The following is a 27,981-nucleotide window of genomic DNA, read 5'->3' on the forward strand; positions in this document are numbered from 1 at the left end:
AAATTAGAGGTGGGCAAGCCAGCAAATTATTAAACTGAGCCAAGCCAATGGTCTGGCATGGCTGTAAGAGCCGTGCCTTAAAATGTTTCCCATGTAAATCTTGCAAAATCATGTAAAACTATGATAAAATGTATTAAAAAATCATAAAAGTGTATTCCTTTAACATGCAAGAGCATTTCAACTTAACACATCAGATTATATCACTTCATTGAAAGGCATCCTTTTTAAACATCAACAGAAACATTCATATCCTCCCCTCAGTCTACAATGCCATTAGTGAACTAAAAGGCAAGTCAGTTGCCATGTGCATTCTATGAGTGGCTTCGATTCTTCGCGGCTTATTTACAAGCCCCTTGTGCCACCTTAGTGCCTCCATAGCATTTTTTTTTTTTACGCTACGGGGGCTTTTCTGCGGCGCCATATTTACAATGCATACATTGCGCCACTTTGTAAAACCTTGCACCGCATTATGCCTGAGGCAGGAATAATGTATACATGAAGGGGCGTTCCAGCGTAGGGATGCCCAAAAAAATGGTGCAGTGACATTTTCATTTCACGGCGCCATTTTTCCATCATTTTGAATGCCTGCTCAGAGCAGTCATTAAAATGACAGCCCATTATATTCAATGTGCCTCACTGTGATTTGCTGCACTAAGCGTCAAAAATGTTGACGCTTTTGTGCTAACGACGACTATGGTGTGCCGTATTGTAAATACGGCGCAACTATGGTGTTGTTAGGTGTCGGTAAGGGGGGGAGGGAGGGGTTCCGGGGTGCAAGAAAAACGGTGCATCATCTATGATGTGCCACTTTTTTGTAAATATGCCCCATAGTGTAGATGGAGCAGCAATCAAACAAATTAAATATAACAAAGTTTTGTACAGTACACATTCTGAGCACATGTATTTGAAGGTGATCTTTTAAGTGATTTTGTAGAAAGGGGTTTCTGTGAAATAAAATATTCTCCTAACCTCATACATTTTGTCAAGCAGGGAAGCAACAATGAAACTCAGGTTTTCTAGTTTCACATTGCGCAATACAATTGTGCAGTTCAGCCACCAGGTGGGCGTCTTATTCTCCTGTTTTTCATCAAAAAGTAATGCTTTGTCTTTTAGTCGAGGAGTACACCGTTACACTGTCGATGGCAGGGGGAAGCCACATTATAGTTTGGCTTGTTTTGGGCCCGATAATCTGGAGCTGAGCTACAGCCACGCGTCTGACTCAAGCATTTAGTGGCTCGAGCACCTGCAACACAAAACGAGGAGTGCCAGAAGATTTAACAAAACTGGAGAAAATAAAAAAGTTCTTTTAGTCGGCATTTTTTTTCCAGATCTAACCACTAGATGGCGGAATTTTGCACTGAATGTGAAATTAGACTAACTACAGAAAATATATTGAAAATACATTGTTCAAGAATGAGTCTCCAACTGTCACACAACAAACAGTGTATTTTGCTCTTGTTAAGTAACTTACTAGGAAATTACTTGTAAAGTTACTGAAGGTGGGCAGTGTGTGCCTACTTACAGGACTGTCTAAATGGACACCACAGGATAAAGTATCAAAAAGGCAAGAGGTGGAAAATATGAGCTGCTCCGGTGGTGCTAATTTGTTCTGAGGTGGTATTTAAGAGGATAGTACATACTGTTAGTGTGCGATATATTGCTTTATTTTTTTGCAGTAGTGTACCGTGTTTTTCACTGATTTGGTTGCCCCACAGCTGGGATATCGGAAGATTAGTCAGGCAAAATGTTTCTGTTATGTTCAGATATAAGTCATTTCTGGTCGATTAAACGAGGCCAGATGAATTATTTCACTAAACTGCTTTTATGAGGTGTTTATAATATTTGTTTTTGTATGTTTTCCATACATTAAAAGTGATTCTTTTAGTGTTTTTGTAAACGTCAAACCAGTACATAATCATTTTTTCTTTGCTTGGTAGTTAAATCACAAACATGTTCAGAAAGTACTGTAGATTCTCTTCTCCGAGTATTTCTGAATCAATAATGTGCACTAAGATATATATAGTGATGACTACAGCAGTTTTGTAGCATAGTAAATAACAAGTGTTACTATTACCTAACTCATTGGGATATATTTACCCGATCTTGGAAGGGTGAAGAACCGAGCCAATCTTGCCAGGTTGAAACTCTAACCTGCAGGATGCCCAGCAATCATAGAACAGCGATACCTTGCTAAGGGGCGTCATGAACCCCCACTTTATCAGCGTTAGCGGGGGTAGCGGGGGTAGGGTGCCAGTGGGTAATTCTGTGTAAAATGGGATTCCTTTGACTTTGACCAGAAGCTCATAAATACCAACTCTTTAATGGAAGGAAGGGAGAGGTGATATGAGGGAGGAACAGAGAGGGTGGGTGGAGCGATGGATGGGTGGATGCAGAGATGGATGCCTAGATGCAGAGATAAATGGCTAGAGTGTAGGGTGGAGAGAGGGATCCCTCAAGGAGAGGATGATATAGTCGGAAAGAAATGGATGTATAGATTAACGCAGAGAAGAGTAGATTGATAGAGAAGGATGAATGAAATGAGGGATGGAAAGAAGGAAGATGATGGAGGGAAGGATGCATGGAGGCATAGGTGGAGGAAGGATGTATGGTTGCATGGTAAGAGGAAAGGATGGATGGATGGAGAAAGGAGAGTACAAACATGGAGAGAAAGAAGGATAGATAAAATGAAAGAAGGGTGGATGGATATAAAAAGACCAAGAAGGACGAATGGATGGAAAAAGTTCAGGAAGGATTGAAGTAAGGAAAGAAAGATGGAAAACGTGAGAAAGAAAGATGGAGAGAATGGAGGAAGGACAAAGGACTGATAGAAGAATGGAAAGAACAAAGAAAATCATTCTTAGACATTCAGAGAGGAACAAAGCCCCAAATTACTTCCAGGTCTGCAAAGTGCCATTTTTGACTCGGTTCAAAATGGGTCATATTTTTTTTTGGCTACTTTCCTGCCTTGCTGACTTATGTTTCTGACACGAAGCAGGGGTATCTGTTTTAGCTCGCTTTCGAAAGCAATTTGCCAGTTGTTGTTCCAACCTGTTAACCATCCACAGAGTACTGCTTTACTCTTTTAGGCCCCTTTCTTACCCTAGCTCTCGATGCACACGTTTCTTGATTCGCCGAACGCTTATTTCAGGTCTCCTGTCAATTTCCGTTCACATAGTATAACATACAATGGGCCGATTCACAAAGACTCGTAAAACTCTGGTTGCAAGTCGTTAGCCTGCTCACTACAGTTTGAAGACTGCTCGGCTCGATCCTAAAACTCCCTGATGTATTATTCATGCGGAATAAATTATTTGGTAATTTGTGTGATTAAGTGCATGTGATTTTCATACATTCCTGGAGCCTTTTCCCCAAAAATCCTACAGTCTATGCTTTGTACAAGTTCATCAAGTGTACGGTTAAGAATCACTGAGAATCTGCATTTATTTTTTAATTCTTCTTTTTTCTGCTAATGGAACACTGGAACTCTATTCCACATTTTCTGCACCAGTTAAATTTGTCTCATCAAATGTTTAAATTTAGACGTGCAGATAAGTGTGAACAAGCATTGCTCTTCTCTACTTGCTCTTCTCACCATGACCAAGCAAGTCAACGCCGTGTCCTCCGCCTGCTTCCTCACTCTCCGCATGCTCCGTAAGATCTTCCGCTGGATCCCTGCCGACACCAGAAAAACCGTGACCCACGCCCTCGTCACGAGCCGCCTGGACTACGGCAACACCCTCTACGCCGGGACCACAGCCAAACTCCAAAACCGCCTGCAACGCATCCAAAACGCCTCGGCCCGCCTCATCCTCGACGTACCCCGCAACAGCCACATCTCCGCACACCTGAGACACCTGCATTGGCTCCCAGTCAGCAAAAGGATCACCTTCCGTCTTCTCACCCACGCACACAAAGCCCTCCACAACAAGGGACCGGAATACCTCAACAGACGCCTCAGCTTCTACGTCCCCACCCGCCCCCTCCGCTCCGCTGGCCTCGCACTTGCTGCCGTCCCTCGCACCCGCCGCTCCACGGCGGGTGGGAGATCTTTCTCCTTCCTGGCGGCCAAGACCTGGAACTCCCTCCCCACCAGCCTCAGGACCACCCAGGACCACTCCGCTTTCCGGAGACTCCTAAAGACTTGGCTGTTCGAGCAGCGATAACCCCCCCTTTCCCCCCTAGCGCCTTGAGACCCGCACGGGTGAGTAGCGCGCTTGATAAATGTTAATGATTTGATTTGATTTGATTGCATTGTTTGTGACTACCCAGAAAGTTACAATTGTCCTGGTGTGCACCTCATTAGGAATGCATATCTTTTGACCATTCATCTGATGCTCTGCTTAGTTTCTGCAACGTTTACGGGTGTGAAACTTGGTGTACTTTAGGCAGGACCATTGGAATTATGCGGCCTGGGAGGACCAATTAATGTGACAAAGCAAACTAAATTATGCTGCAAGAAAAGGCAAATTATGCGGCGCAATGCAGCATACTTTATGCTTGTATTACTTTATTATTTTGTCATTTTTACACGTTAACATTGTCTGAGCAAAGGTTTCACTCTATAAATAACACCGAAATAGAACAATAAGCAACAGAAAAGTTACCAGTCAACTTTTGGAAAAGGCCTCTCACTGCGCTGCAACAGGTATCAGCATGTTTTTTAAAACGTCTAAACCGTCTAAGCTAGACATTTTTTTTGTTGTTGTTAAAATATGTAGAGTATTTAGCAGATGATAGATTATGTGGGAAATGCGGCAAATACATAGGTATGAGAAAAATTCTTAGGCCGGAAAATCGCATACATCCAGTGGCCCTGGCTATATATATAATAATTTCTGCGTGTGTAGAGACAGTCTTCCACCTCCTGTTCATCTACTCTCCAAAGAATGAATTATTATTCTATGCCTTCTATATCACAACAGCACGTAGAGGGCATTAACACGTGCTGGGATAAACAAATACGAAGATGGTTATTTTAGCAGTGACTTGTGAGCTGCAATGCTTCTCTAAAGCTTTTCCCATCGCCATTATTTCTCATTCCCTGCAATTAGGGGGCACAAATACGTTTTTTTATAACCGTTATTGCAGGCATGCCTCTGCTGAGATAAATGCCTACAGAAAATGACAGGTTGGGCTACTTCAAGTATTCCTCTTTAGAGCAGAGTATTCATATAGAGCATATTCACGTATACACATATCCAATCCAGAAAAAGGTGTATTAGGTAGTGCTAATGCAGGTGTAAGCTGCCACCAGGGACGTGGTGGGGAAGAATGTCCTATGCATGGCTTTGACACATCATGCCACTCTACACTTACGTGTTTCTGTTATCCCTGTGCTTTTTCTCCCTAGTAAATCTGACAATCATTTCAGGCCATTAAATGTGGTCCATTTGATCAACGTTTTGTGTGATGGACTTGGGCCCTGATGTTAGGGGGCATCCAGCGTGTATGCCTTTTTGAGTCACATTGGCTACTGAGCTCTCAGCCCAGTGTATGTGGTAGCATGACTCTAGTGAGGAGCATTACACTGGCTCTCCAGTATAAAAGATCACTTCAGCCCCCATAACTGGGGTCCTTGGCCTTGGTTGGGTTGTGTGCCTAACAAATGGGCTGGTAAGTGCTGAGGTCCATTGTACCCCACAAGTCTCTGTTGCACACTGTGGTTAACTCTTCTGTGCTGTGATAATGCATCTGGTTAATGGGGAGGTCTCCAGCCCATTCCCTTTATTTCAGGGCAGATTTCCCCGACCTGACTGAAAATGATACCACCCCGTTTGATACATTACTCCCATCTCTCCTGACGAGTGCTCCAGATGAAGCACAATACGCGTTGCATCTGAGCGATCCCAAACATGTCTTGGTGTGCGCCCTGAGCATAGAGCTTGCGAAAATGGAGAGCAATAGTGGGGAAACTGCTCGATTTGGTTAATATGTGACTATAGTGAGGTCAGTAGTAGCCCACAAGCAATTTGCATTCACAACATAGGCTATCACTACATATCATGGTAGGTATATTTTTACTATTCTTACCTCCATGGCTACTTACCTCAACTTATAGGATGTAGTATTTAGGTCGATATAATGCTTGAAATATTTTTGTCACGTGAGATAACCTATGCATTAGAGTGACCCTCTTCTTCCTCCACGATTGGAGGAGCTGTGGCGTTTTAAAACACTTCAGACATGCTGTTTGGATCTGCCAGCCTCCCATGTTTGCATTTGGTAGATCTTTGTAGCGCAGACACAGAGGAGGCTTAAACAATGGGTATGAATGGAAGACAAGAGCTATGAGTTGAACCTCTGTGGTTCCATTCTCCCTTCAGACCATGCCAATGTATCGGAGGACGTATAGAATTGCCTTGCAGATTGATCAGAAAATAAGAATTGGTGTAGGAAAGTACACTCTTTCTTGGCATGGTTGCCCCCATTTTCTGCCTATTGTCAGTGTGTTTGACTGTGTTCAGTGGGATCCTGCTAAGCAGGACCCTAGTGATTATGCTCTCTCCCTTCTAACTTGGTAACTTAGTTACTTACACCCCACATTTGGCGTACTGATGCCCCCATGTAAGTCATTAGTGTATGTTACCAAGGTACCCAGGGCATTGGGTTACCAGGGGATCTCCATGGGCTGCAGCATGTATTATGCCACCCATAGGGAGCCCATGCAGAGAGTAGCTGCAGACCTGCCATTGCAGCCTGCGTGAAAGAGTGCATGCACCCTTTTCACGACAGGCCACTGCACCGGGTAATTTTAAGTCACCCCTATGGCATGCCCTCCTAGCCCAGAGGGCAGGATGCAAGTACCTGTGTGTGTGAAGGCACTCTTGCACTAGCAGAGGTGCCCCCATGAACTCCAGTTCCATTTTCCTGGACTTCGTGAGTGCTGGGATGCCATTTTATGCGTGTACTGGACATAGGTCACTACCTATATCCAACTACATAATGGTAACTCCGAACCTAGGCGTGTTTGGTATCAAACATGTCGTAATCATACCCCAATACTGTTGCCAGTATTGGAAGTATGATTCCATGCACACTGGGGGCTCCTTAAAGGACCCCCAGCATTACTCCTACCAGCCTTCTGAGGTTTTCTGGGCAGCCCAAGCTGCAGCCTCCCCTCAGACAGGTTTCTGCCCTCCTGCTGCTTCAAAAGCTCAAGCCCAGGAAGGCAGATAAAAGGATTTCCTTTAGGCGAGGGGGTAACACCCTCTCCCTTTCGAAATAGGTATTACATGGCTTGGGAGGTGTAGCCACCCCAAGCCACTGGTATGCTTTGAAGGGCACATTTGGTGTCCTCCGTGCATAAACCAGTCTACACCAGTTCAGGGACCTCCAGTCCCTGCTCTAGTGCGAAACTGGACAATGGAAAGGGGAGTGACCACTCCCCTTTCCCTCACCACCCTAGGGGTGGTGCCCAGAGCTCCTTCAGAGGATCCTTGGGTTCTGCCATCTTTATTCCAAAGTTGGCAGGGACCTCTGGGTGCATCTGAGTGGCCAGGTCAGGCAGGTGATGTCAGAGCCCCCTCCTGATAGGTGGTCATCTGGCTAGGTGACCAATCCCCCTTTCAGGGATATTTAGGGTCTTTTTCTTGGTTGGGTCCTCAGATTCGGCTTGCAAGATTCCAGCAAGACTCCTCTACAACCTCAACTTCAACTTCTAGCCACTGGAACCACGACTGGACCCTCCAGGAAACGACAATCCACATGCACGGCAAAAACTCTGCTTGCAACATTGTTTCCATGGCTCATTCCTGCTTCTGCAACATTTCTCTGGTTGTGCATCATCTGAGGGTGGCAGGTCTTCAGTCTGCACGAGAAGGAAGAAGGAAGCTCCCTTGGAGTGAAGGAGTCACTCCTCTGCATCCGCAGACACCAACTGCAGAGAAGACCGGGTGCATGGATCTCCTCTCATCCTAAGCTGCGTGGATTCTGCACCATGGGTGATGGACCGAAGTAGTCCTCTTGGTCCTCTCTGCCAGCTGTCCAACTTTGGTTGAGGTAAGCCTTTTTCCTTCCCACGCATGGTAGTACCCCCATGCAGCGTGTCTCTTGCAGCTACCAAGACTTGTTAGCATCTCCTCCAAAGGATCTTCAGGCTCTGTATAGGCCCCTCCCACCCCCAGCACTCCTTCCTGTGACCGACAGCCCCCTGAGGCTTCTCCTGCAGAGTGGGACCCTTCTCCAGTTGAGCTGCGTGGGCTCCTCTGCGTCTCCTGGTTTCTCATCCAGTGGGTCTCCTGTGGGGGCTGCCTCTTCTTCTTTGGACCCTCTGACTTGCTGAGGGTCCCCCTAGGACTACCCTCATGGGCTGAATACTCCTGGACCTTGCTGGTTCCCAGCAGCTCCACTTTTGCTTCACTGTAACTTCTGCCTTTGCCAAGGGTTGTTGGTGGCTCTTCCATGCCACTGACCGACTGCAATCATCCATCCGGCGTGGGACGTTGACTGCATTGTCCAGGAACTCTGCACCTGCTACAGGGCTGCCTTCCTGATCGTCTTCATCCTACCGTCGACCAATTCCTGCATCCACAGCTGGGTGGGTAGTAGCTCCTGCTCCCCCTGGAATCTTCTGTGACTTCTAGACTTGGTACCCTTCTTCCCCATGGCTTCCTATTCAGGAATCCACCACTGGTTTCTAGCATTCTTGTCTGGGTGTTGCATTTTCTTCTGTTTCTTCCTTTCGGGTGGTTTGGGGAAAGTCCAGTAACTTACTCCTTTCTTCCTGGTCGCTGGGGAGCACTATGATTCTTACCTTTGGGGTTTCCTAGTCCCCCCAGCTCCCCTCTACATATTCCACTTAGGTGGGGGTCCTGCATTCGCCTTCCATTTTTTTAGTATATGGTTTGGGCTCCTCCTAGGATCACTATCGTCTATTGCTATTTGCACTGTTTTCTAACACTTTCTCTGCCTAATACTGATTACTAGTGTACTATCTAGTATGTTACCTCCTATTGGAGGGTTGTCTCTCTATTACTTTTTGGTATTTGTGTCACTAAAATAAAGTACCTTTATTTTAGTAACACTGGGTTTTTTTCTTTCATGTGTGTAAGTGCTGTGTGACTACAGTGGTATTGCATGAGCTTTGCATGTCTCCTAGATAAGCCTTGGCTGCTCATCCACAGTTACCTCTAGAGAGCCTGGATTCTAGACACTGTCTACACTACACTAATAGGAGATACCTTGACCTGGCATGAGGTGTAAGTACCTCAGGTATTCCCCACACACCAGGCCAGCTTCCTACAATTGGCAAAGCCAATAAGTTTCGCCTTTGAGAGCTATTGGCTTTAGCAAGGTTTTGCAGCCATGCTATACAGCAGCGTTGATGGTTTGCAGGGTGGCTAAAACTAACTTTTAAAAAGTGCTGTGATGCAGTGAGAGCTAATGTGGCTCAAGTGACTTCTTTGTGTGATAGGACTTTTTTTTGCCAAATGTCATATGTTGTCTTCTTTTAGGCGCATGGGAAGATTAACTGATTTACTCAGAATCGCAGAGGTGGTGTGCGGAGATGTAGCAAGCATTAGTAAACCCAGTAGGTCTCACCGTTGAGAATATTAGCACTGCCATTGCTTTTTGTTCATGATGTTCAACCTGTCCATTGCCAGTTTTGGCAATGTTTTGTAGCCATGCTGTATAGCAGTGTGGCTGCTATGCAGCATGGCTAAAAATAATAATAATAGAAAGGACTATAACGCATCCAGTGAAAATACATTTGAAAGCAAATATCATCTGTTGTCACAATAAAATCAGATAACATCTGTTGTCACAATAAAAATCCATTTCAAATGAGAAAGGGGTTTCTTTGAAGTGTGTGTGGCATAGTAAAATGTAGCTACAAATGGGAAGAGGTCCAACAAAGACAACAGGGAAGAAGACAAAATAAAATTAGTACCTCAATCGCAGTATGATCAGGGGAGGGAAAGCAACCAACCTTAAGCCACCAGTACTTGGTCCATGCTCCAGCTCAAAGAAGCGGAAGTGAAACCAGTATTCACTGGTAAATTGGAAGGCAGCAAATAAGAATGACAATGAAACCAACAAATGTTATGAAATGGGGAGGCTGCAAACCCTTGTTGTATACAATATCTCTTGCAAGCAAGAGCGCATGCAGAGGATGTGCTGTCACTTGGGAAAGTGTTTTAGCCATTTTGTACACCAGCATGGCTAAAAGTTTGTGGTGTAGAGGAAAGTGGCGTGGAGTGGAGTGGCATAGTTGGAGTGAAGTAGAGTGTCATGGCATGGCATGGAATGGTGTATAGTGACTTGGAGGGAGTAGAGTGTCATGGAGTAAAGTAGAACGGTGTAGAGTGCAGCGGAGTAGAGTGGAGTAGAGTGTCAGTAGAGTGGAGTAAAGTAGTGTTGAGTGGAGTAAAGTAGTGTGGAGTAGCACAGAGTGAGTTTTGTACAATGGTGACGAGTGTCATAGAGCAGAGTGGAGTAGAGCAGAGTAGACTGTTGTAGCGTGGAGTGGCAAATAGTGGAGTAGAGTGTCGTGGCACAGAGTGTAGTGGAGTGGAGTAACGTGTCACAGAGTAGCATAGAGGGAGTTGTGTAGAATGGAGTACAGTGTCAGAGTGTAAAGTGTCGTAGAGTGGAGCAGACTGTCATAGAGTGGAGTAGATTGTTGGGGAGTGGTATAGAGCAGTGGTTCCCAATCTGTGGTCCGGGGACCCCTGGGGATCTGCAAGGCCTCTTTAGGGGGTCTGCGACTACTTAGAAAATTAAATGCTATTGACAAATTAGTTCCCCAGCTTTCAGTAATGACTCAGTGGGGTGGTCCCCAGATTCCAATAACAATTCAGTGGGGGTCCCTGGGTTCCAGTAATGAAAAAGTGGGGATCCACAGAATTGAAAAGGTTGGGAACCACTGGTATAGAGTGTCATAGAGTGGAGATCAGTAGAGGGGAGTGGAGTACAGTAGTGTGGAGTGGCATAGGGTGGAGCAAGTGTAAACAAGTGGAGAGGAGTGTTGCAGAGTGGAGGGGCACATAGTGGAAGGGTGAAAAGTGGAGGAGCAAAGAGTAGAGTGGCATAGAGTGGAGGGGAGTGTGGAGTGGTGTAGAGATGGGTGTAGTGGCAATGTGTAGCATGAAGTCAAGTGTCATAGATTGGAGTGGCGTAGAGTGGAGTGGCATAGTGTGTTTTAGACTGGAGTGGCAGTGAGTGTCATAGAGTGGAGGAACATAGAGTGAAGTAGAGTAGAGTGGGAGTGACATAGAGTGGAGTAAAGTGTAATGAGTGGAGTATTGTAGAGTGGAGTGGCACATAGTGGAAGGGTGCAGAGTGGAGAGGCATAGAGTAGAGGGGCATACAGTGGAGTGGCTTAGAGTGGCAGGGAGTGTAGAGTAGAGTGGTGTAGAATTGGGTGGAGTTGCATCATGTAGCGTGAAGTAAAGTGTCGTAGAGTGGAGTGGCCTAGAGTGGAGTGTCATAAAGTGGAGTGGTAGAGTGGAGGGAAGTGTTGTAGAGTGGAGGACAGTAGGTTGGAGTACAATGGAGTGACATAGAATGGAGTAAAGTGTCAGAGTGGAGTGGATTGGAGTGTTATAGAGTGAAGAGGAACAAAGTGGAAGGGTGCAGTGGAGGGGCATTTAGTGGAGTGACGTGAAGTGGAGGGGAGTGTGGAGTGGTGTAGAGTTGAGCAGAGGCGTAACAAAACTTGAGGGGGCCCCCCTGCAAAGTACATGAACGGCCCCCCTTTCAAACTCACTCAGGAGCTCTCAGGCCAGGGTACTGTGCTGAGGGGGTCCCCTTGAGCTTGTTCCCCCCCCACCCTGTGGGGGCTGCAGAGGTCTTTGTTACACCACTACAGTGGAGTACCATTGTGTAGCGTGGAGTAAAGTGTCACAGAGTGGAGTGGTGTAGAGTGGAGTGCCGTAAAGTGTTATGAAGTAGAATGATGTAAAGCAGAGGGGTGTAGAGTGTTGTGCAGTAGAATGGAAGGGTGTGGAATGGTGTGAAGTGTCATAGAGTGGAGTGACATGGAATGGAGTAACATGGCATAGAGTGGCATGTAGGGAATAGTGTACAGTGGAGAAGAGTGTTGCAAAGTTTCATAGAGAGGAGTAGATTGTTGTGGAGTGGAATGTCATAGAGTGAAATGGAGTGTCACAGAGTGAAATGTCAGAGTGGAGTGTCATAGTGTAGGGTGGAGTAGAGTGAAGTGGCAGAGTGGAGTAGTGGAGTAGAGAGGAGTGGCACAGAATGGAACACAGTGTTATACATTGGAGCATACTGTTGTAGAGTGTTATTGAGTGATGAAGACTGTTGCAGAGTGGAACAGAGGGTTGTAGAGTGGAGTCAACTATCATACAGTGGAGTAGATGGTCATAGAGTGGAATGCATAGAGTGTTGCAGAGTGCAGTGGCAGAGTGGAGTTGAGTGTCCTAGAGTGGAGGGCAGCAGGCTGGAGTGGAGTGGCATAGAATGGAGCAAAGTGTCATATAGTGTCGTGTTGTAGAGTCGAGGGGCTTTGCCTAGAATGGAGTGAAGTGTCATAGGGTGAAGTGTTGTGAAGTGGTGTGGAGGGAGTAGAGTGTTGTGGAGTAGAGTGGAAGGGCATAGAGAGGAGGGGTGTTGAGGGGGGTAGAGTGTCATGGAGTAGCATTTCATGGAGTAAAGTGGCTTGTAGTGGCATAGAGGAGTTGTGTACAGTGGAGAAAAGGGTTGTAATAAAAGTAGTGTAGAGCAGAGTAGATTGTCATAGAGTGGAGTAGATTGTCATCAGGTGGAGTGGCATAGAGTGTCATAGTGTAGAGTAGTAGAGTGGAGTGCTGTAGAGTGGAGGGCAATATATGAAGTGGTGTGGAGTGGAGTGGAGTGGCATAGGCTGGAGTTAAGTGTCATAGAGTGGAGGAGAATTGTACAGCATAGAGTGGGGTAAAGTGCCGGAGAGAACTGGTGCAGAGTGGATTGGCGTAGAGTGGAGTGGCGTAGAGTTGAGTGGAGTAGCATTGCGTAGCATGCAGTAAAGTAGAATTGAGTGGAGTAATGTGTCGTAAAGTAGATTGTCTTAAACTGTTATAGAATGGAGTGGCATAGAGTGGAGGGCCGTGGAGTGATGGGAGTAGGAAAGTACCATCTTTCTTGGCATGTTACCCCCAATTTCTGCCTGTTTGTCAGTGTGTTGTACTGTGTCCATGGGATCCTGCTAGCCAGGACCCCAGTGCTCATAGTTTGTGGCCTATATGTGTTGTCAGTATGCTTGACTGTGTCACTCGAGTTCTGCTAACCAGACTCCAGTGCTTATGCTCTCTCTGTGTACCAAATTTGTCACTATAGTTTAGTAACTCCACATACCAATTCTAATTGGCACACCGGTCCCCCTTCATAAGTCCCTAGTATATGGTACCTAGGTGCCAAGGGCATTGGGGTTCCAGGAGATCCTTATGGGCTGCAGCATTTCTTTTTCCACCGATAAGGAGCTCATACAAACACTCCTTCAGGGCTGCCACTACAGCCTGAGTGAAATAGTGCACACACTATTTCACTGCCATTTTCACTGCACCAGGTAACTTATAAGTCACCTATATGTCTAACCTTCAGTTACTGAAGGCCAGGTGCAAAGTTACTGCGTGTGAGGGCACCCTTGCACTAGCAAAGGTGCCCCTACATTGTCCAGGGCCAATTCCCCAGACTTTGTGAGTGCGGGGACACCATTATAAGCGTGCACTACATGTATGTCAATACATATATGTAGCTTCACAATGGTAACTCCGAATATGGCCATTTGAGGTGTCTAAAATTGTGAAATTGAGCCCCCAATCCAAATCCAGTATTGGGGGGCCAATTCCATGCACCCTGGGGGCTCCACGATAGGCGGGACCCCAGGATTGCCAAACCAGCTCTCTGAGGTTTCCACTGCAGCCCCAGCTGCTGCCACCTCACAGACAGGTTTCTGTCCTCCTTGGGCTTGAGCAGCTCAGTCACAGGAAGGCAGAACAATGCATTTCCTTCATGAGAGGGGGGTTACACCCTCTCCCATTGGAAATAGGTGTTACAGGCATGGGAGGGGTATCCTCCCAGAGCCTCTGGAAATGCTTTGAAGGGCACAAACGGTGCCCTCCTTGCATAATCCAGTCTACACTGGTTCAGGGACCCCCAGTCCCAGCTCTGGCGCAAAGCTGGACAAAGAAAAGGGGAGTGACCACTCCCCTTTCTATCACCACCCCAGGGGTTGTGCCCAGAGATCCTCCAGAGTGTCCCTGGTGTTAGCCATCTTGGATTCCAAGGTGTGGGGACCCTCTGGGAGCATCTTAGTGGCCAGTGCCAGCAGGTGACGTCAGAGACCCCTCCTGATAGGTGCATACCTGGGTAGGTAGCCAACCCCTCTCTCAGGGCTATTTAGGGTCTCTCCTCTGGGTGTTTCCTGAGATTTGCTTTGCAAGACTTCTCCATGACTCCTCTGCATCCTCTGCTTCAGCTTCTGACCATCGGATGAACCACAGACTGCTCCAGGAACCGATGTAACTGCAACAAAATATCCAGGAAAACTCCAGTGACCTGCAACTTCAGCTCCAGACAGAAACTGCAACAGTTTCTAAGGTGTGCACGCTCTGAGGACTGCCTGTGTTCACCCTGCACCAGAAGAACCAAAGGAATCTCCTGTGGAGTAACTGAGTCACTTCCCTGCTTCAGGAGGCACCTCTCTGCGACGACAACCAGTACTCTGGGACTCCTCTCCTGTCTACATGCATAATCCCTGGAACACAAGTGACCCTGACTGTCCAAAGGTCCAGCTGTCCAGGTTTGGCTTGCTTCCCTGTGCTACGACAGTACCTCTGTGCACCGCATCTTCTGCAGCTCCTTGGGCTTCTGTGCACTTATTCCAAAAGTCCTTCATGCACAGCATAGCTCAGGTCCCAAGCACTCTAACCTGTGACGCTCAGCTCCCGGAGTTGTTCTCCGGCAGCGTGGGACCCCTCTGTGTAGTGCTGCAACAAGCGCAATTTGCAACTCCTTTTTCCCTGTGTCCTGGTACTCCTGTGGGTGCTGCCTGCTCTTCTGAGGGCTCTCTAAAGTGCTGAGAGCCCCCTCTGTCTCCTCAGTCTGAGTTGAGACCCCCAGGTCCCTCCTGGGCAGTGCCTCTCTGACTCAAAATGCGTATTTGTGTGAACCAAGGCTTGTTGGCGGAATCCAGTGACGCAAACTGCCTGCATCCAATGACTCGATGTGGGACATCTCTTGCACCAAGCAGGAACCTGCAGCTATCTACTTTGGTGCTTTTCTGTACTTTTCTTCGAACTGGAGAATCCACTTTTGCACCTTCTTCCAGGTGGACAGGGGCTCCTGTTCTTGCTGGACTCTTCATCGACTTCTGGACTTGGTCTCCTCTCTCCACAGGTCTTCAGGTCAAGGAATCCATCACTGGTTTCTGCAGTCTTGCTTGGTTCTTGCATAATCCTTTACCACGACTTCTAGTGTGTCCTGAGGAAACCTGCTGTTCTTTACTCCTGTTTTCCTGGGCTCTGGGGTGGGGTACTTTACTTACCTACACACTATACTTGTCTAGGGGGGAATCCGACTTTCACATTCCACTATTTCAGTATATGGTTTGTGTTGCCCCTAGGCCCATTGCAATCTATTGTGTTTTTCATTATTGGCACTATTCCATGACTATTTACTTACCTGATTTTTGTTACTAGTGTATATGTTGTGTATAATACTTACCTCCAGAAGGAGTATTGCCTCTAAGATATTTTTGGCTGTGTGTCACTAAAATAAAGTACCTTTATTTTTGGTAACACTGAGTATTGTCTTTTATTGTGAATAAGTACTGCGTGACTATCGTGGTATTGCAAGAGCTTTGCATGTCTCTTAATTCAGCCTTGGCTGCTCTGCTACAGCTACCCCTAGACAGCCTAAGCTGCTAGACACTGCCTACATTTCACTAATGAGGGATAACTGGACCTAGTATAAAATGTAAGTACCTTAGGTACCCACCACAAACCAGGCCAGTTTCCTACAATGGGGAGTGGGTGACACAGGGTGGAGCAAAGTGTTGTAAAGTGGAGTGCTGTATAGTGGAGTATTGCAGAGTGGTGGGGTGTATCATAGCATAGTGTTATAAAGTGTCAGAGTGGAGTGGAGCAGAGTGTCATAGAGTAGAGAAGCTCAGGAAGGAGGAGCTTAGAATGGAGGGGCATAGAGTGGAAGGGAATGTAGAGTGGAGTGGCACAGCATAGAAACTGGATAAAGTGTCATAGAGTAGAGTGGCATAGAGTGGAGTAGAGTGTTGTAGAGGGAAGTGTTATAGAGTGGAGTGATTAGAGTGGATTGGTGTAGAGTGGAGGGGAGGGGAGTAGAGTTTCATGCAGTAGAGTAGAATAGTGTGGAGTAGAGTGTCATTTAGTGAAGTAGAGTGGAGTGGAGTGAAGTGCCAAGGAGTGGGGTAGAAGGGGCTTCGTACAGTGGAGTAGAGTGGAGGAGCATATAGTGGAGTAGACTGCCATAGAGTGGAGTAGCATAAAGTAGAGTGGCAGAGTGGAGTAGAGTAGAGGGGAGTGGGGTAGCATATCGTAGAGTGGAGTATCATAGAATGCCATGGAGTAGTGTGTTGTGGAGTGGCATAGGATGTCATAGAGTGGAGTGGCATGGAGCAGAGTGTGGTGGAGTAGACTGTCGTACAGTGGACTTACATACAGTGTCGTAGAGGGAGTTGCATGAAGTGGAGGAGTAGAGTGTAGGCCTTGGAAAATCATAAAAATGTTACTAGACCTGCAGGTCAAGTAGCTTGAATAATCTATTCCACCTAACTGTAATGTAGTTGACCCAGAAACGGGTCTCAAATTGTGTGATCCTAAGCAAATATTGTATTTTACATTCACCTTTTTCTTCATTCTCACATGAGTGCACCTTCAAATATGTGAGTTCAGCATTTCTGCTGTAAAATAAATCCTCTTTTGTTTGATTAAATGCACTAAATGTTTGTTCCATGTATAATACATCTAGCCCACATATAGGGTACACATGATCCATGCATGACTTCCTTCTTAGATTACTAATAGCTTTGCCAACAGGGCAACAGTGTTTCTCAGTTTATGTTTAAACACTCACTTTTAATAAATATATTACTAAAGCATGATGTGGTAGCGCACTGTCATTTATAGACGGTAAATTTCCAAGAAATGTCCAAAAACCTTCCCACAAACTTGCAGCTTTGCTGATAAAACTATATAGTGTATTAACAATAATCTGCCAAAACTGGGTTTCAGAAAACATTTATCATTTGCACATCACCAAGTAAAGTGTTCTACTTTTTTTATTTTATTAAATTATTTGTACCATCACACAGAATTAGAAAAATGGTCTTTCACAGCTACTGAAATATATTTTGACATTTTTGTAAAGTTGAATTAGTTATAGAAATGTTGTGTGTTAGGAAAAACCTGATACCACAAGCCTTTCATTTCACATGGGTCAGACATTTCACCTTACAAAATCATGGAACTCTGCAGTCACAAGGAAAAGTATGTGCATTGCAAGAAGACAAACTGACTTTTGACCTCTGTCTCTGAACACAGTGCAAATGTGACAAGAATAAGATTTAAAATCATCTTAATTGCTAGTTCAGTTTCAGACTGAACAGAACACCTGTTCTTTGTCCAGTTGCCAGAAGAGTCAGTGGAATGTAAAAATAGCTCGACCTCATAAAATAAAACTGCCATAGGGAGTGGTTCAGTAGATGTTTCGAGCCATGTAAGTGTCACAGAGTGACGTGTGGTCGAGTGACATACAGTGGTGAATAGTGGAGTAGCATGTCGTAGAGTACAGTGGAGTAAACTGGCATGGAGTGGAGCAGATGGATTTGTGTAGAGTGGCATAGAGTGTCGTAGACTGCAGGGGTGTAGAGTGGATGGGCGTAGAATGGAGCGGTGTAGTTTAAAATGGAGCGGCATAGCGTAGAGTGGTGTAGAATGTTGTGGAGTTGAGTGTTATAGAGTGGAGTGTTGTAGAGTTGACTGTTGTAGATTGGATGGTTATGGGGTGGAGGGGTGTAGTGTGGTGGATTTTATAACGGAGGGGTATAGAATAGAGGGGTGTAGTTTAGAGTGGAGTAACATGGGCAGAGTGAAAGGGCAAGAAGTGAACGGGAGTAGAGTGGAGTGGCATAGAGTGGAGTGGAATAGTGTTGCATAGAGAGGAGTAAGATGTCATAGAGTGCAGTGGAGTGTCATAGAGTGGAGTGCCAGAGACTGTTATAGAGTGGAGTGGCGCAAAGTGGTTAGACAACTTGGTCACCCATCCACCCTATGCCCACAGTTTAAGTGTTGTCTTTTGTGTCACACTGGTCCTGAGTCTCTAATCTCCTCCATTTCTTAAAATAATCGGCGATGCTCTTTAGTGATCCAACTGCCTAAAGGGAGTCTTTTGGTTAGCTAACATGCAGTGCATCAGTACTGTGGCCGTCAGACACTAGGGATAAATGCCCTCATCTACACAGGATAATGTGCAGATACCTAAGAGTTGCCCAGGGTTCTTCCTTCGTTCCGTTCCACCCTTGTGCCTACTGTAAGCAAACAGCTAGACACTCGTACAAATTGCTGAATAACTGCAGTGCGCACTTCTTTTCACTCCTTCCCTGCAGCAGAGCCCTAGAGAGTTTCATCCCTTCAGTTCGGGATACATGTTTGTTTATAAGCACCCAGAAGACATCAAGTTGTCATATTGGTGGGTGACAACTCCAACATAATGTAGGATATTTAAGACACAGCAGAGAGTTTTGTTTGTCGGGCCTGCTCTTCTATCCAGTGTTGTAGCAGGTCTTTGGATATGATGGGTTTATTTTGGACAGAAAAAGGTTTATAAGTCACATTTTCCATGTGTCACAGGTCACAGGTTTAGAGTTTTTGCTTCTGTTGTATAACCTGTTGAAGCATTCTCTGAGAGAGATACACGCTACTGAGTGCGCTGTAACTAAGTGCAAATACTTCTAACTGACCTGAGCTCGTTGCCTCTCGCGCATTTTAATTTCTGTCTCAACTAATTTCTGCCTTTGACTTGTCTCTTCTTGCAATCGTTGTTCGATGTCCTCTCTGCGACGCTTTTCTTCTTCTAAAGCTTGCTTCTTTGTTTCCATTTCACGTTCCTGGAAAGGAAAAGTAAATGTCAAATGTCCGCAAACAGAGCGCCATTATATATATATATATATATCTTGCAACACTTCAGATTCGAAATGGCAGAAGCGCGGTATGGAGCGCAATATAAAAATTGTTTACTATTATTCTCCAGATCTTGGAAACATAGAGAGCATGTATTATCAGTCCTTCGTGAATGTAGTAATGCACGTTATGACAGATGACGAACTCTTTAGCATCGATGAGGCAGTTACTGATGGAGGATCAGAGAGCCACAGAGAGAGAGGAAAAGAGTGAGAAAGTGGCCACATGAGTGCGTCAATGTGTTTTTACATTACCCAATACGGTGATTATAACCCTGTTCCTGTCCTTTCTGGACATACAATGTTATTGTTTAATATGTTGCTAAGATTTTTATGTAACTACATTTTTGGAATAAGCATTGAACTGAATATTTTTTTTAAATCCTAAGAAATTCTTTAAGAAATGTTTGTTTTGAACATTGATGCAGCTATTTAGTGCTGACATTTTAATATAGACATTACTTTGTTTAACTCTTCTCTTTTTAAGGACATTGTATTCTGATGGTTATCAGGGATTCCTAAAGGAGTTGTATGACAGGACCACGCATCCCTTTGCAACGAATTTAGGGCCAGATGTAGGAAACAGTTTGCGACTCGCAAACCGGTGTTTCCTATGCAGAAATGCATTTTGCGAGTCGGGACTGACTCGCAAAATGCATTTCCGACTCGCAAATAGGAAGGGGTGTTCCCTTCCTATTTGCGACTCGCAGTGGTATGCAGTACGCGGTCGCAAATGGAGTCGCAGTTACCATCCACTTGAAGTGGATGGTAACCCACTCGCAAATTGGTAGGGGTCCCTATGGGACCCCTTCCCCTTTGTGAATGGACCCCAAAATATTTTTTCAGGGCAGGTAGTGGTCCAAGGGCCACTACCTGCCCTGAAAAAATTCCGAAACAAAAGGTTTCGGATTTTTTTTTAAGTGCAGTCGCTCCGACTCGCAAATTGCAAGTCGCAATTTGCTTGGTACCTACACCTGGCCCTTAGTTGGAAAAGCATGCTTAGTAAAGGAATATGAGGAAACGGCGTGCGTGGTTCTGTCATACAACCCCCCCCTCTAATCCTAAAAAAGTATGCCCACCTGCTCTAATGCCCAGATCTACCCCACCCCTTTTGAGTAAACTACCCAGACACCCCCACCCGCCCTGAGCCCTAAAACCTTCCCCCTCCCCGAATAACAAAACAACCCTGACCCCCATCCAACCTAAGCCCTAAAAAAAACTACCCCAACTCCCACCCCTAAAAAGGAAACTACTCTGACAACCCTCACCCGCCATAAGCCCTAAAACCGTCCCCACAGCTAATAACAAAACTTCCTGACCCCCCATCCCTCCCCCAAAAAGATAAACTTCCCGACCCCCCACCCCTCCCCCAAAAAGATAAACTACCCTGACACCCCCACCCACCCTGAGGCCTTAAACATTCTCCCCACCCCAATAACTAAACTTCCCAGACCCCCACCCACCCTAAGCCCTAAAAGAAAACTACCCATGCCCCAAAAAACTAAACTACCCGACATGAGCCCTAAAACCTTCCCCACCACTAACAACTAAACTACCCGCCCTCCCACCCATCCTAAGCCCTACAAAACCACCCCAACCCAACCCTGCCACTAAAAACTAAACTAAACACTGACACCCCCACCCACCCTGAGCCCTAAAACCTTCCCCACCCCAATAAGTAAACCACCATGTACACACCCTAAGCCTTAAAAAAGAAACTACCCTGACTCACTTCACTCCCACCACTAACAAATAAACTGCCACGACCCCCCAACCACCCTAAGCCCTAAATCCACCCCACCGCTAAAAACTACCACCAAACCCTGCCCCAACCCCACTTACCTCACTGCATCCTCTCCCAATCCTTCCTTCTTTTCTCTCCTCTCTCCTCCTGCCCTTCCTTAAACCTTCCCCTATCCCTAAAAAATAAACTACCCCACCTCCCCAACCCACCCCTAAAAAATAAACTACCCAACCCCACCACCCACATAAGAACTAAATCCAACCCCACTTACCTCACCACGTTCTCTCCCGATCCTTGCTTCTGTCCTCCCGCCATTCCTTAAACCTTCCCGACCCTACAAATTAAACTACCCCCACCCTAAGCCCTAAAAAAAAAAACAACCCCACCCCTAAAAAAATACTCAGTCCCCCCACCCACCTGAAGCCCATAAAACTAAACTTCCCCTAACCCCCCCACCCTGCCCCTAGAAAAAAAATAGCCTGACCCCCACCCACCCCAGGCCCTTAATCCACCCCCACCCCTAAAACTGTCCCCCCAACCCTGCCCCTCTTACCTCACCGCGTCCTCTCCCGATCCACTAGACTGCTCTCTGCCTTTTTCTCTGCCTTAACCACGCATATGCGTAGTTTGGCACATGTGTGGTTAAGGCACAGAAAAAGGCAGTCGTCGTTCCGGCAAGCGTTGTTACGCTTGTGTGGTAAACATCTGCGTTGTTTACATTTCCCTCCTAAAGGCCATCTATGGGTTTCGAAATATGGCAATAAACGTACTTGAGAGTTCTTAAGCACCCCAAATTCACACATAATATCTACCATCCTATTTTAGGTTTATTAATTATTATTGTTTATGTTGCTTATGTGTAATTCAATATGCTCTTAAGTATTTGGGTTGCCACAGATCTGTTAATATTATTGTATTGTATACCACGCCACTTATATGCCAGGAGAGTTATGAGTAAACTGCCCTTATAACCGCATGGTGCAGGATCACTATACATAACTGATAAATAAATAACTAGAAATGTAATCTGATATGGAACGTTCTTGATTTGCAATTGTCAACATCCCGGCTAGTATTTCAATTAGAGTTGGGAAAAGGTTTGTTTAGTGTACAAGCTGAATATGCTGAGTATTGTTTCTTAATATACTATTTTATTATGAGTTACTAAGGATGACTTCATATGATACACTTACATTCATTATTTGGAAACTAATCAGGGCTACTACTACCACCTCAGGTAATCTTTATTTAGAAATGCAGAAAAAAATACATTACATGTAGTCTCTTTTGGAGTCATGGGGAAATGCCAGTCTTAGCAAACCAGCATCTAAGACCACAACCAAACCTTTACAAAAGCGAGATGCCTTTAGGAAGGACTTGGCAAAATAGGCTGGCATTTGCCATTTTACTGTATACACTTACATTAAATTGGTGTCACAACAGTATTTACCTAGTTTTTAAATTACTCTTGAGATTACAGTCAAAGTTGTTTTAGATATAGCAGGGATATGAATTATTGTGCCCTCTGCCAAGAAACGGTAGCTTTTGAAACGGGGATAAGGAAACACCAAAGTACTTTGTAACTCTATTCCACTGTCTTTATCACATTATCCAATAGTTTTTAAGGAACTTGGGGCCAGATTTGCAAGGAACTGGCAACTGGCGCAGCGCTGCGTCAAAATTGGCAGGACTGCATCAGTTCTGAAACGCAGGGATGCACCATATTTACACAAATACTGTGCACCCCTGTGATTCCCCTAGCACTATGTGCTGAATTTAGCTGCCAGCGCCAATGCAGGCATCCTTGCACCAAAGTGCAAGGGTGTCTGCGTTGAAGGGAATGATTGTTTATGAGCAAGAAGGTGTCTCTTCCTGAACATAAAAAATCTACAATGGCGATTTGGAACTTATACATTCTGCAGCACACATAGAAGAAGCAAATCACCATTATTGAATGATTGTTTATGTGCAGGAAGGGGCACGTTCCTGCATATAAACAATCATTCATGGCACTTTTCTCTTTTTATGTGTGCTGCAGAATGCAGTACAAACGGAAAAAGCAAAAATGAGGAGAAATAAAAGTACTTCTCCTCATTGGGCCATGCTAGCGCCTTCCATAGGGTGGCCTCAGTTTTTGGTGCAGCCTCAGATTTATGATTCCTTGTAAATCTGGGGCAGTGTCAAAAGAAATGGGTGCTGCAATGGAATGCACACAGCAACACCCATTTCACGCCCCTCTGCCACAGAAAACTGCGTTGGGTGGGCCCATATTTAGAAGGCGGTGTTAAGCCACAAAAAGTGGCTTAGTGCCGCCTTGTAAATATGCCGTAGTGCACAGCGCCAACAGAGTGTCACAAAATGATGCTCTGGTGGCGCTAGGGTCTTGTAAATATACCCCTTTTTTATAAATGGGTGTTATAGCCATGCAGGAAGCTTTAGCAGTTTACAAGTCAGGGAAATATAGTAGACTAGGTCATAATCTAGCCTGTTTAATGGACTGGAAGACAGTAGCCAATATTCTTCTGCCTAATATTTTCGCAAAGCACTGACCACATCTATTAATGTTACATTATTGACCAACCTAGACAGAACTGTCAGGAGTGACCACCCAAGCATTTCAGAAATGGGTGCCAGCAGATACGTCTCCACATGATTGAAGAAGTAGCAACCAGAACAGCATGAACCCACTGTCACATAGGACGTAACCACAGCAATAAGTCTCCCCAATTCATCTTGAATTATCAGGCAATCACCAGCTTTAAATGTGTTTGGTTATGCAAACTTTTGTCGTCATCAGCATAGGAGTTTCTAAAAATACCAAACTTTTGTCTATCAGAGACTACTATCCCTTTTTTAACAAAATTAACAAAAGGAAATGGTTCTATGAAAAACATCAGTTCTGCCTTCATTATATGTGTTTTCAAGTTTAGTAAGTACACAGCACACAAACATCACTTTGCCATTTTCAAAACGTACTGTCATGTACACATGTTTTATGTGGCAGATTTTGCTTCGAATGCCGATGTATTTCAGTCAAACAAACACAAGTCACAGATGATCAACACAACACCAGGATTCCAGCAATATGCCCATAATGAATACTGTTCTACCTGGGCCACCATTGTGCCATGGCTGGACATCTTAATGGCTGGGAAGCCCATAATATGTAAGTGATGGCCATTATCAAGCTTGTGGCAGTCACCATTATGTAAGGGATGGCTAAACGTAGGCCCGTCATGCTTTTAATATGTCAGTGATGGCTGCCTGTATCGCATCACCGGACCAAGAGTGCCTAAAATATGTTAAGGATGGCCATTATTATGCCATTGCCATTAGTATGCCTTAAGAGGACACATTTGTGCCAGAGATGAGCCCCTATGACTGGGGACAGCCCATACTTTTGGTTGTCCCTGACACCAGGAATAGCTTCTAGGGAACAACATTGTTTATTAGGGACTGACACAATGCCAGTCTCACACAAACACACACATAAATGCTCACAAATGCATATACACATAAAGACATGCACAAGAGGCTCTTAAGTGTCTAGATCCAGATCATGCTTTCTTCATTTTCAGGGAGGATCAACCATCCAACTCACACATTCTCACTCTGATTCCTGCATTTCCACACTTTGGAATCTCCGTTCTGGCTACTGCACTTGTCTAGTCCTGACACTCTACTTTCCTGGCCCTTTGTTCAAACAAATGAGGGGCATATTTCCAAGTTCCTTGCGATGCATTTGTGTCACTATTTGTGATGCAAAGGCAGTGTAAATCACCAAATCATATGTGTGAGGCCATGGAAAGCCACTTTGTGTGGCTTTGAATGGCCTCATAGATATGGAGTAAGGCAGGGCAGCGCAAATCAGTACTAGGGAGGCGTTCCATGGATGTTGCGGTTGGTGTTGCCATGCAACACCTATGGATTTTTCGCATCACCAGATTTACAAGATCTTGTAAACCTGAGGATGCGCAAAAACTTTCCACCTTCCCAGGGGAACCGCAACAAGGAGAAATATCTTTATTTCTCTTCAGGTTTTGCTCTTTATATGTGTGCTGCATCATGCACACATAAATCCTCTCATTTTGAGGTCACAGAATGAAAGTAAAAAAATGCACTCAGAAGACTGTGCCTGACATGTGTCCTCTGTCTTTGAATCCACTGAAAAAATGACAAGATAAGAACAAGATTTACAGGCCTGTTTACAGAAAGGGAGCACTCAGAAGGATACTGTAAGTAAGGTTTGGGCACAGGAAGGTACAAACTCATGCTGGAAAGCCTAAAACAAATGAATCCAGCAAATGAAATGCAAGACAAATGTGAGTCACAAACCACCAAGCTAAGGGCAAGCAACAAGCAGAATCCATTCCTAGTTCAGCTTTCTGAATGTCCCCAACATGTCTTTAAATTGATCTGATTTGATTTGTTTTGAATATTTGTAAAGTGTGAACAAATACCCGTGGGCATCTTGGTGCTAAGTGACAGTGATAAGGTGCATAAACCTGTAAGCTAAGAGACAGATGCTTAAGGCCTTTCAGAGCAAGTTGTGATTACCGTTGCCTGAAGAGCCAAGTTTTAAAAGTCTTTCGAAATGAAAGCAACGATGGAGCTGTTTTTAATTATGATGGGTCAAATTCCAGTTCTGTGCAGTGCAGATAACAAAGCTCCTACCTCCCCACGAGGAGAGCTTGTGAGTGGGAACAACCAGGTTATCTGGCTGAGTTTGAACAAAGAGTCCTCCTTGGTACATACCATTTAAAACCTTCCCTCAGGTACGCTGGATCTGAGCCATGCAGATTCTGGTATGCAATGCACAGGGCTTTGAAGATTATACGCTTCCTCATCGGCAACCAGTGAAGCCTGTTGACGGCCTGAGAGGCGGAATGAAATCTAGGTACCTTTAGTAGCATCCGGACAGCTGCATTCTGAAGTATCTGCAGTTTGTTCATCAAGCTTTTAGGGAGGCTTTGAAATAATCCATTAAAATAATCCACCCTGGTTAGCACGAGAGCTATAACAGCAAACTTTCAGTAAGTCTATAGGTATAAACTGCTGAATATTCCTAATGATGCACAGGGTGTAGGAAGAAGTGGAAATCAATTGGTTGACTTGGCCCCTGTAGGTGAGTCTGTTGTCAATCAGAACACCAAGATTATTTTACTTTTTTTACCAGAGTTGGAAGAGAGCCAAGAAGGATGTGTTGTTGCCAAATAGGATGACTTCTGTTTTTGACGTATTTAATTTACAACAGTTTTTGTCCATAAATTGGCTCACAGCTCTCATACAATTATGAAATATGTTAACTCATATCCAGGCCTTTACTAGAAAGGGAAACCATAATTTGGGTTGTCAATGACAACTCAAAGGATTTCACTAGGGGTGCCAAAGATGTGACATACGGCTTGAAAAGAGTTGGGCTTATAAACGAGCCCTGAGGGACCCCACACAGTAGTGAAAAATGTTCAGATGTAAAATCATTCAGGGAAACAGATTGGACGCGGTCAGTAAGGAATGATCAGAATAATGAGAGTGCAATGCCCTCAATCCCTAAATGTTCCAAAAGGTCAATCAAAAGATCATGGTTGACCGTGTCAAACCCTGCAGACAGATCAAGAAGGATAAGGAGGTATTTCCACACTTATCAACTGATGTCTTGATTACTTCTATAGCCACTATTAGTGCAGATTCTGTTCTGTGACCTTTTTGAAAAATGAATTTTGTATCGTCCGCAAGCTGATTATTATCCAGAAAGGCAGCCAGCTGCATGTTCATAACATTTCAACAACCATGGCCGGAAAAGGCAGTCTTGAAATAGGTCGAGCAGGTTCAGGTTGGGTTTTTCAACAATGGATGAATTGATGCAGATTTCCACTGTTTGGGAAAACAGCCTTCTTGAAAGCCGGCATTGATGATCTTTGTTAACTGGGAGGCTACTAGATCAGACACTAACTGAAAGATCGTAGGGGGCATGGCTCAGCGGGAGATCCTGACTTAGTACTTAAGATGACTTGTTTAACTTGTTCCTCATAGAGAGTCTCAAATTCAGTAAAGGAGGTCCCATCCTTGATCCTGGGACAAATGTCCTTACTGGATAAGTTATCCACTGTATTCAGAGGACATTTATGAAAAATATCTTAAAGTTTATTCTGAAACGACTGTGCTAGTGTATCATAATAAGCCTGATTAAGATCAGTCGAGTTTCTGATAGCTGGAGAAGAAAGTTTGGTCACTGTTTGAAACAGTCTTTATTGGAACAGCGTGTTAATTCAATTGTTTTGACATAATAGGCAGGTTTTTCTGATAGAATTTGTTTTTTATATTGCACATCAACCCTTTGTATTCTTCTTTTTCTGAGGAATAATGGGTTCTTCTCCAAATGCGTTCCTATCTATGGCACCCTTGTTTGGCAGCTCAAATTGAGCCTCAAAACCATGGGGCTGAAGGTTTAGAGCTCATGGAAATCTTAGGTTTGGCTGGTGCCAATGTACTGACTGCGTTATTTAGCCAAGTAGAATAGATGATCAACATTAAGTTGATATCACTAATATCATCTTGTTGTGTCTCAGTGAGGATGGCCTTAAGATCTGCCGCTTAGACCAAATGCCAGACAAGTGATAAGGCTGGTTTTCCTAAGACCTTGGAGGGAAGATTACTTCCTGTAAGCGTGATTTCCCATAAGTTAGAACTATGATCCGCCCAGGTTAAAGGGAGTAAACCCGGGTTAGACATGGCAAGATTGTTTGAAAATAAGCTATTGTGAGTGTGACCTGCTAAATGGGTGGAACTAGCCATGAACTGTTCAAAACCCATTCCTAGGAGAGTATCTACTAGAATTTCAGAGTCAGAGTCAAACTGATTCTCCAGATGAAAGTTAAAATCACCTAATAGTGTGAATTCAGTTTTCAACAGAGAGGATTCTAAATGAGGGCCTATGGCTTGGGTGAAGGCTGTTCTAGGCCCTGGTGGAAGGTAAAGAAAGAGACCATTAAACTATTGAGTTTTAGTTAACTCAAAGTTGAGCAGAAGGCCTTTGAAATCTGAGGAGGGGGTTGGAGTAAACATAGCGGACACAGAGTCA

At 44.9% G+C, this 27,981-nt stretch overlaps 1 protein-coding gene across 4 annotated transcripts in view; it reads right to left on the reverse strand.

The window, feature by feature from the left end:
• The window catches only part of PHLDB2 (pleckstrin homology like domain family B member 2), a 483,232-nt gene that overhangs the window by 16,012 nt on the left and 439,239 nt on the right, over positions 1 to 27,981 (reverse strand). For all 4 annotated transcript variants that reach the window (XM_069204939.1, XM_069204938.1, XM_069204937.1 and 1 more), the window contains one exon: positions 18,938 to 19,084. In XM_069204939.1, the coding sequence (XP_069061040.1) occupies positions 18,938 to 19,084 (147 nt within the window). The remainder of the gene's footprint in view (positions 1 to 18,937; positions 19,085 to 27,981) is intronic.

Source organism: Pleurodeles waltl, chromosome 8, assembly GCF_031143425.1.
Source record: "Pleurodeles waltl isolate 20211129_DDA chromosome 8, aPleWal1.hap1.20221129, whole genome shotgun sequence".
Classification (NCBI taxonomy): Eukaryota; Metazoa; Chordata; class Amphibia; order Caudata; family Salamandridae; genus Pleurodeles; species Pleurodeles waltl.